This window comes from Lineus longissimus, chromosome 10, assembly GCF_910592395.1.
Source record: "Lineus longissimus chromosome 10, tnLinLong1.2, whole genome shotgun sequence".
NCBI classification, from domain to species: domain Eukaryota; kingdom Metazoa; phylum Nemertea; class Pilidiophora; order Heteronemertea; family Lineidae; genus Lineus; species Lineus longissimus.
The window spans coordinates 12,117,641-12,127,494 of record NC_088317.1 but is presented as its reverse complement, the minus strand read 5'-3'; the positions used below and the strand labels follow the sequence as shown (position 1 = coordinate 12,127,494).

The following is a 9,854-nucleotide window of genomic DNA, read 5'->3' as shown; positions in this document are numbered from 1 at the left end:
CGGCAAAGAGGAACAACCAACCATTCACTTCGACTTTTAAAGGCTACATGGTTCCAAGAAAATACATTTATACTACCAAGTAAAAGGTTCATCCTACATTTTCGTTCATATGTAGTCTAGCATTTACTTGTTTTGGTAGCAAATACTGATTTCTAAAAATCCTTTGCTTTCACAAGAACTAAACTATTCCAATTTTTGAAGCATACTAAATACTTCAAAATCTGGAGTAAAAGCTTATGCTAGTTTTTATTCATATGGCCCATCAACAGGTGCATACCATAAACCATGAGAATGTTCCAACAGTGGCATAATTATGTCAACCAAAAACATTGGTACCGTAGTGAACGCAAAAGGATATCAAATACCATGGAGCATGCCATTTTCATGCATAATGAACTAAACACCGGGAAGATATTAATGATATTAACTCAGCTGAGCGCCAGGCCCTTGGGCCTCTTGTTGATCCAAGCTGTGAACAGATAGAAGTTACTGTATTGGCAAAGTGTTCACCAATGTCTTCATCTTCTGCCTGCTGAATATAGGTATACATCTTATTTTTCCTCACTATTTGTGACTGATCATACTGGATATAGATGGCATAACTATTTGGAATATGCTGTTGGTTTTGAACTGTTTTTTCACCAAGATTTTGGTTGACTTTCTTTAACGAACATTCAAAGTCTGCGATGATCACAACTGGATGTTTTTGTTGTGCTTTTAAGTTAGTGAATAGCAAGTTGTTCTTTCCATCTGAAGGCATCCTAACTTTTACACATTCAAATTGTATGCAGTTATCAAGATGTTCATGGTACCTTATATTTAGACGTTCACCAGTTGATGCTGAAATAACTTTCATACATCTGAAGCATACTTTGACATGTCCCTTGTGTTTTGAATGTGATGCAGATACAAGCCTTGAGAAATTTTTAATCCATGCGTAATGGTAGTTAGCATTATCTTTGACATCTTCTATTTTTTCACTCTCGTCTACCATGCTGTCATCTTCTTTGAAGTGTAGGAGATTGATGTACTTGTCTTCTGCTAGAATTCTTTCAGAAATTCTAGCTGGGGAAATTGGGTAAATGGTAGTTTCTTCACCATTTTTAATCACTACTTGTCTAGGAATAAATGTAAACACATTGACCCCAATGTCAGGATTGTTCTTCTCAAATTTGTCAATATCTTTGAGGGTAACTGGATAGTCAAGACCTTTGAACATGTGATCGAATTCGGGTCGGTTGTAATTTGACACATATTCTGTATGCTTTGGAATATTTAACAAGGCAGCTTCAACAGAGTATCTGAAGCAAAGCTGATCAGTATTTTGTACATTGATCACCTCTTTTTTCCTTTGAATCTGTTGGGGTAAAGGGATATAGGAAGATCCTGAAAGTGGTTGATATTTTACAGTGTGCAGCTCAATCTTGGTCACTTCTAAAAAAATCCAACCAGAGCCTTTCTGGATAAGATTCTTCAGTTCCTTAAGCATATCTTCGATGAGAGAGTCATAATTAAGTTCTTGGCCTACGCAAAGGATATGTCTAGATCGTAGCTGAAACTCTTGAACTTCAGTCTTCCTTTTCATCGAAATATACAGGACAATGTTGATTTTTAAACTATTGTGCTGAGTTTCGACTTTAACTTTATCTTGTAAAACTGTTTTAACTTTCTCAAGGAACGGTTGTATCCCAATTTTAGGAAGCCCCTGCATTCTGAAATGGTTAACATACCCCTTGAAAGCAGAGTTAACTTTCACGAAGGAGGTTGATGTGGAGTGTTGTTTGATCAGCTCCTGGATGAATTTTTTAGTCATGGAACTTTTGACATTGATGTCAAGTTCCTTGGCCTGTTTGAAAAGATCAGATTTTAAAATACGTTTAATTGGTTCCTTGGTCAAGAGTTCTTTCAATTTCTCAATATTGAGGTTCTGAAAATTTTTGTGACCAAGATCCTTAACTTGCTGTGAAAGTGGCTTCCTGATGGAAATTTTCGCTTTCACAGCTTTTGGTTTGATGTCGGACAGATTCACATGCTGAATTTTGTCCTCTAAAATTGTGTCCAGTTGATCTTTTTTGAATTTTCTAGCATTGACTCCAAGTCTTTGTGCAAGAACTCGTTTCTCAATTTGAGATAAGTCAGCGACTGGCTTGTCAATTTTCACTTCAACATCGTTGAAACTATTTGGAATTTGTTGAAGTTGTTCGAGTAACTTTTCTCTACTGAGTGATCCATAATTTTTAACTTTGTGTCTAAAGGCGAGTATTTTCAACTCGTCGGTGGATAGTATTTCAGTTGAGCTATTTTCAATATTTCTTAGCATTGTGGATGTCTCCATTTATATATTACAAAATAATTTTTCATTAAGTCACGTCATGAAAAGGGGAAACCCCTTTTTAAAGTTTCAGTTATGGTTACGGTAAGTCATTTTAAAACCAAGTTTTATGGTTTTAAATTGACAAAGACGCTAAGAAATATTAATATTTACCCACTGAGGGACTTTCCACAGACGAGATCAAAATACCGCCTATTGAAGTGAATTTTAGATTTCTACATAATCACCACTTGGTCTAAAATGTAGAAATCGAGGCTCACCACACCTATGATGATTTTGATGCAAATCATCATGGAGGTGGTTATTTATTTATAGGAAAATTTTTTTTTTTTTTTAAATTTCTTCAAGAAATTCTGCAGCAAGGGTTACACTTAGTCAAGTCTAGTAGATGCTCAAAATTTCCCAAGTTTAAAATTTCCAACCGTGTACAATTAGTCAAGTCTAGTGGATGATTAAAATTTCCCAAGTTTAAAATTTCCAACCGTGTACACTTAGTCAAGTCTAGTGGATGATTAAACTTTTCCAAGATTAAACTTTCCAACTGTGTACATTTAGTCAAGTCTAGTGGATGATCAAAACTTTCCAAAGTTAAAATTTCCAACTGTGTACAATTGGTCAAGTCTAATGGATGATTAAAATTTCCCAAGTTTAAAATTTCCAACCGTGTACACTTAGTCAAGTCTAGTGGATGATTAAAATTTCCCGAAAGTTCAAGTTGTTCGTTTGAGAGGAAGGGCATCATTTATATTATACACAATAATAATTTTTCATTAAGTTCACGTTTGGAAAGGGTATTCCCCTTTTTAAGTTTTGGTTTTGTAGAAGTTGTGTACTTTTGAAGAAATGTGTAAAGCGAGCGGTTTGAAAAATAATTTAATTTGACCACGTTTGACTCCGTTCTTCAATTTTGGAGAACGGCTTGACTGACGTTTTGACTGAGAGAAAATGTGTTGACTAGGATTTGACCATATGTTCGTTCTCCAGATTTGGAGAACGAGTTTAACTGAGATTTGACTGGTGTAAAAAATTAGACTGGAATTTTAACTGGAGGTCGTTCTCCAAATTTGGAGAACGAGTTGACCAGAATTTCACTGAGTTTGAGAAAGCTAGAACGGTTTGTAAATTTGTACAAGCTGTTGTTCAGCGAGCGAAGCGAGCGAGTTGAGAAAATTCGTGAAACGTGTTGACTGAGATTTGACTGAGGGAAAAATTATTGAAAAATTAACGAGTTGAGAGATTTTGTGAAACGTGTTGACTGGGATTTGACTGAGATTTGTTTGACTAGGATTTAACTGGAAAGGGTAAGGAAATTCGTGAAACGTGTTGACTGGGATTTGACTGAAAGGGATGTCAGTCAAATTGTGGGAAGGGTTAGAACTCTCACTTTTACCCCACTAGTATTCTCAGAACCAATTTGATTATTATGAACATTAGGATTGGGTAGTCTTTCTAATTTCTTCTGCTACTCTGTGCGAATGTTTTTTTTAGAGCAGAAGATGAAACTAGTCTTGTCTCACAGATTCAGTGTCCGTAATAGCAAAGCGCCTAAGAGGTACACATAGTTTGCTCAGTCATAAATTTCCCGGATCATTTCTTTACATAACTTTACATGACCTGTATTGTTTGGGGCTTGTTTAGGTTGAAAATTGGAAAGACAAGTTCATTACTCCACATGTAGTTTCAAAGAAGATAGAGTTTAAATACTCATCACGACATCATGGGTTAATCATGACGCCTTCAAAGGACTGTATTAAGAACATAATGATGATAACTAGTTTTTACCGCAGGTCAATGCTTCTACATGCAACTAGTACATGTACATGTAATACAATTATTGTGTTTGACAAAGTGAGCACTATGCTGCAGCTTCTTGGGCCTTTCCAAAAACCTTCAATTTTTGGGGTTGCAGCTGTCATTTCACGTACAGAATGGTCCTGCATAACTATGAATGTTTTGTAACAATGTTGCTGTCATTATTTTGGAGCAAGGGGACTTAGTTCGCATTCTGGCTGTCTTGGAATATGCTTCCTCGTGAACTGAGATCACTGCCAGGAGGCAGCTAAAACATCTGCTTTTGTGGACAGTATTTTGGACAGGTGGTGCTTTGAGTGTGACGTTATCATGAAAAAGCGCCATATAAATATTCTTTGATTAACTGATTGGTGCTATTTGTTAATTTATCATTTATGTCTGCGACATCAAGGGCTTCGAGCAAGTGATATTTTCAACCATAGAGGGCAGCGAAAACATGAAGTTTATTTAGGGCTTTGCTATTACTAATTGTCTGGGAAAATAGAAATGCAGTTGTACACAATGTCGTTGTGCAGTTATATACGAATTGGTTGAAACTTGATACATTGTATAATACTGCCCCTCATACACACCCTGCAGTTTTGATCTAAACTTGGGTTAGGACAGTTTTGTTGCAAAATGGTGCTGTAGCGTTACACAACTCTTTTGCTGCATCAGCCATTTTCCGGGCAGCGCCGCCATGTGCTGATAGTGCATACCAGTAGTAAACAATGGCATGTACATGTACAATGACATGATCTTGCTGCCGTGAAAGAGTTTACATTTACATGTACATTAAAAAAATGATCAACTTACTGGCGTTTTTTTCTCAAAATCTTATGGTTGGCCCAAATTCTCTTCAGGAATCAGTGTCGCAGATTGGCGGAGCTCCATTTTGCCAGCAAACAATCTTTCTGCTAAACAAATGTGCAAATGTCATTGAATGTTCTCTAGAACCACATTTAGTTTAGATACCAAATTCTATTGCTAAAATCTTTAAAACCTTACATGTACAGTATATCATTGGTGTTTGTCATGTCCTAAACTCCTATTGTCTGTTTTTTCAAATTTGAATCCACCCACAGTAATTGAAAATGCTGACAAATTTGGCACAGGTACAGCCATTTCTTTTGACTAATGAATTAGTGTTATTGATAACAAATACTGTAAAACCAGATATATTTGAAGTTGAATAAAAGAATTTTCTTAAAAGTCACCTTTTGGAATTATTGTTTGATTATTACCACTGCTGCTGTTAAAGCAATCCTGGTTGCTGTATCACTACTGTTAGCAAACAGAAGAGATTATCAATCATGGTGTTCCAAAAAGAGTGTTTGGATAATTCATAAGACATATGTCAAAATACGTATCACAGATTGACATGACCGCCTTTACATTTCTTGTAGGAACATATTGTAAGATCGCACGACAAGGGTAAATTTCTTGATGCCCTTTAATGCTGGCTTTACTACTACAAAAAAAACCATGATCTTGACAATACATTGTCATAATCATTTCAAAGACAATCACAATCAGATTGATCTGACTATCACAACTGATACCATATAACATAATTGTATCACAACTGATATCATGATAACATTGTATCATGATACATATGATAAGACATAGTCACAATCAAGACAGATCAAACTATTACCATATTGGTATAGTGTATCATGATAAGTGTCACTGAGAAGACATAGTCACAACCAAACTGATCTGACTATTATGTATCAAAGACAATCACAATCAGCTGAACATTGGATGACTGAAAGCGTGAAAACAACTACACTACAATAATCAGTAGGGTTTTGTTTATAATGAATCAAATTCTTTGATGATTTATTTAAAACCACAATTTCTCTATTGTAGAGTCGGGAAGGACCTTCCAAAGGGTCAGCAAAAAAAAAGCGGAATAGAGAGAACAGATATAAGAAAAAACAGCAGCAAAATATAGAGGTGAGTTCATCTACATCATTGTACATTGTAAGATCATCAGGGTGTTCATGCATCAAACCCTTGCACCTTGACAACTCGTACATGCAGTGTGTTGTAAAATGTAATCACATTGTACATAGTACCCCAGTGCTGGAAAAATACTGGAAAAATATCTCCCCATACCTTGCTGTTGTATGAGGCGAATAGGCACATTATCCTTCTTGTTACCTTAATCACACACCAAAGTTGTTCCTTTCATACATGTACCTTACCATGATTGCCAACATTTTGTTGATTACAAGCGAAGTAGGGTAAACAATTGTATTGTTTTTCTTCAGTCATGCCCAACAGTTGATGTACAAGTACGATCGCCCGTCCATTTGGAGTCAACAGCATCACATGAACTGGTAAGGGTGAATCAAAACCAGAAAGGTCTTCTTTGTTCTGTGCAGTCCCATACATGTACTTTAGATTTATTGATGACTGATGGCAACGTTTACATGTGTTGCAACGGTATCCAGTACAGCAGGTACATAATACGTGCCATAACAGCTTGGCAGTGTCAACTACGACAATCAATATTGGAGTAGGACAGTTGGTTACATTGTCTTTATCATATTTCAGGGGGATAGTGAGAGCGTTGAGTTGCCAGTTCAAAGAGAAGAGCAAGTGAGTACCAAAATGCTTTGTATGATATAAAGAGAGTACCGGTAATTTAATATACTAACATATGGTCCAGTTGACTGCTGAAAATACTAGTTTCACTTTATGGCATGTATGGGATGCATTGTCTTTGGGACAGTCTTGTGTGAGGGGAGGTATAAAAAATGTTCACCTTTTTGGCATCAAATAAATGTTACGAGCTCCGTTACCAGCTTCGTATGCAACAAAACAAATACCAGTGCTGGAGTCTGAGAGGAAAATAATATCATGATCATAAACAATGATTTGTGCTGTTTCAGCTTTAAATCGATTGGTTTTAGTGAATTTAGTGTACATGTATGGTGGATGCCATTGCCGTCCTGTATTTATTTAATTCTCATTTGTTTCAGGGTAATCATCAGCATCTTGAGCCCTCAACTCATCTGGAAACCAGACATCTGCAAAATGAGGTGAGATTTTTTTGAAATATACAATATACGATTGTGCAATGTTTGCCCGTAGTTTGAAGCTGATGATTTGATTTGAGTAAATTTATAGGATAAGCACAATGGCAATGTTAAAAACTGGTCTCTGCATGTGTATGTGAAGTTTTCATGCGAATATATTGCACTGCATCCCTTAGTAACTTAAAGCATGCGGTAATATTCAACTGAAATTTTCTTGACAAGTCCATGCACATTACAAACAAGTCTGTACATGTACATGTCTATTTCTTTTTCTTCACAGGTGCCTCAAATATCTTCGCCAGTTGGTCCAAAGTTAGAACTAAAGTACAAACGAAAAACAAGAGAAATGCTTGAGGATACGGTGAGTTCTTTAAGGACAGATGAATAAACTAAATAATGTAAGATTAGATGGTGTATTCAAAGTTTCATATTCTCTGTGGGCATCCTTGTACATGTAGTGGTTGAAGCATCCGACCCCTAATCAAGAGGTGCAAATCTTGAAGAATAACTGAATCTTTATTTTGCTTCACTCCAACCATAATCTGCAGTGGTCCATCATTGTATCCAGAGGGAGTGATAGACCTGTTGACTTATAATGGTGAATATACCATTATAACGTATACATGTACTCAACAGGCTCTTGATTTTTGAAAACAAGAGTCAATGGCTTTTGCTTACTCACTGCCCTTGTCAACCATGGCTGCATTGAGTGTTTGTTGGCAGATGGTGTAAATACTTTAAATTGAGAATAAGTTGCGTGTTAATTTCCCTGATTTTCATTTCAGAGCAAACAAGAGATGGTGTACAGGATCAATCGTTTAGAAAGTTATACACACAACCTGGAGGAGCAGCTGAACATTAAAAGGAGGAAGTACAAGGACCTGTACAAACAATATAATGAACTAATGTTTACATCTGCTGTGAAGGATGAACATTATAAAGGCTACATACATCATAAAATGCTGTCGCAGGTGTCGAGTTACAGTGCAAAGCAGGTCTTTGAAAGTATCTTTAGCAAGTGTCACTATGACCCAAATCCGGATATTGACAATGTTATAGTGCCGTTTCTCAATCTAGATCGTTTGGGTAAACTCTTAAAAGAAGGGAGAACGACCAAGCTTTACGAAGCACACCATGGGGGGAACACATTTTGTGCCAAAGTTTATCCTGATGAAGGGGGCAATTTCTTTGTATACCGAGAGTTTCAGATATTGGCATGTTTAAATGTTACATATGCGCCACATCCAATAGCCATGTACTGTGCCAGTAGAAAGCCGTCTTTAGTGACGTCCTTTCACTATACGTCTCATAAATGTCTGAATGTGGAGGAACTTCTTTCGTCGAATTCCCGATATGAATTGGCGGGCATTGCTTGGCTGCAGATAGCAGTAGGTTTAGGAAAACATTTAAGTGATTTGTTTGACAAGTGCTTTCTTCACAATAATATTCAGGCTGAGAATATTATTGTATCGGATACAAGTGGCAATATTGACATTTTTCTGTGCAGCTGGAGCAGGGCATGTGGAAAGAACTATGCCAGACTACTAACAGAACGACAGATCAGTGGCTATGGAATAATTTTGGCACCAGAAGTTGCCCGACGGGAGAAGCCATTCACAAATGCCAGTGAGATTTATGCATATGGAACCCTCTGTCAGCGGATTGTGAACTTCTGCGAGAACCATGAGATCCAGCACCCAGCTCTTCGTAAGTTGGATAGTTTTTCGATGCGGTGTATGAACCTGAGAGCTGCTGCTCGACCTGACCACATGGAATTTCATGATGAACTGGAATCTTTCAATGTGTAGTTTACATGTACCTCTCTATGACTATGAGTGAATCTTAAGTTGCTTGTTTTTGCAAGCTTTCATGCCTTCCTTTGGGCCAATTGCTCTTTGTCTTATAGAAAATTCAGGTTATGTTTGATCATATTGCCCCTGTGGTGTAAATGCATCGAGTCATATCTTATCCAAATTTTACCAGTATTCCTCATCCACCTGTTGGTTGCTGAGTCTGCAAAGGATGCGATGTAAATCTGAGATGCAAGAAGGCAATTGGAAATCTGTGAGCTGGCTATTCATCTGGTGTACATGTACTTATGTGATGACAGTTTCTCTTTAAAACTGTATTTGCATCTAAAATCTTCATGACTTGTACATGTAGACCTGACAACTGAAACTCCCCAGTACATGTTGGTATGTATAATTTCAAATGAAAAGCATGTTGAAACATGGCTGAAACAAGTCAGTAAATCCTGGTCCCATTGAATCCAAAATATGCAAGGTTTACTGTACCTGTGCTTTTGAGGAAGTAAATGACTTAATTTGTACTTGTTGACCCTGGCTGAGATTTCCCCCTCACTGATTTTTGTGCATTTTCATTTTTTATCAACTGTTAATGTGTGCTTGTGCATACATGTACATGTATACATATTTAGCGCATTGTCTTGATGTCCAACTCAAATAATAAGAAGACAGTACCAAACAAGTAAAAAAGTTTTTATTGTTCTTTATTTGTGAATTGATTTGCACCATTTGCTTTTGATTGCCCGTGACTATTCCAATGTTATGTACAATGTAATGCAGTAATGTTGTTCATATTTTGAGGCTTCAGGGTACACTAAAACACTAAGTCTTACGCAAACTACAAACTTTGTGTTGGTGTTTTCAAATTGTTCATGT

General features: G+C 36.7%; 1 protein-coding gene across 1 annotated transcript; it reads left to right on the top strand.

The window, feature by feature from the left end:
• Positions 1 to 2,407: 2,407 nt before the first annotated feature.
• On the top strand, positions 2,408 to 9,597 carry LOC135494340 (uncharacterized). The gene is made up of 7 exons (XM_064782257.1): positions 2,408 to 2,416; positions 5,999 to 6,085; positions 6,403 to 6,471; positions 6,689 to 6,733; positions 7,117 to 7,176; positions 7,454 to 7,534; positions 7,959 to 9,597. Exons 1-7 carry the CDS (start codon positions 2,408 to 2,410, stop codon positions 8,979 to 8,981), a joined length of 1,374 nt encoding a protein of 457 aa, XP_064638327.1. The 3' UTR covers positions 8,982 to 9,597.
• The last annotated feature ends 257 nt before the right edge of the window (positions 9,598 to 9,854 follow it).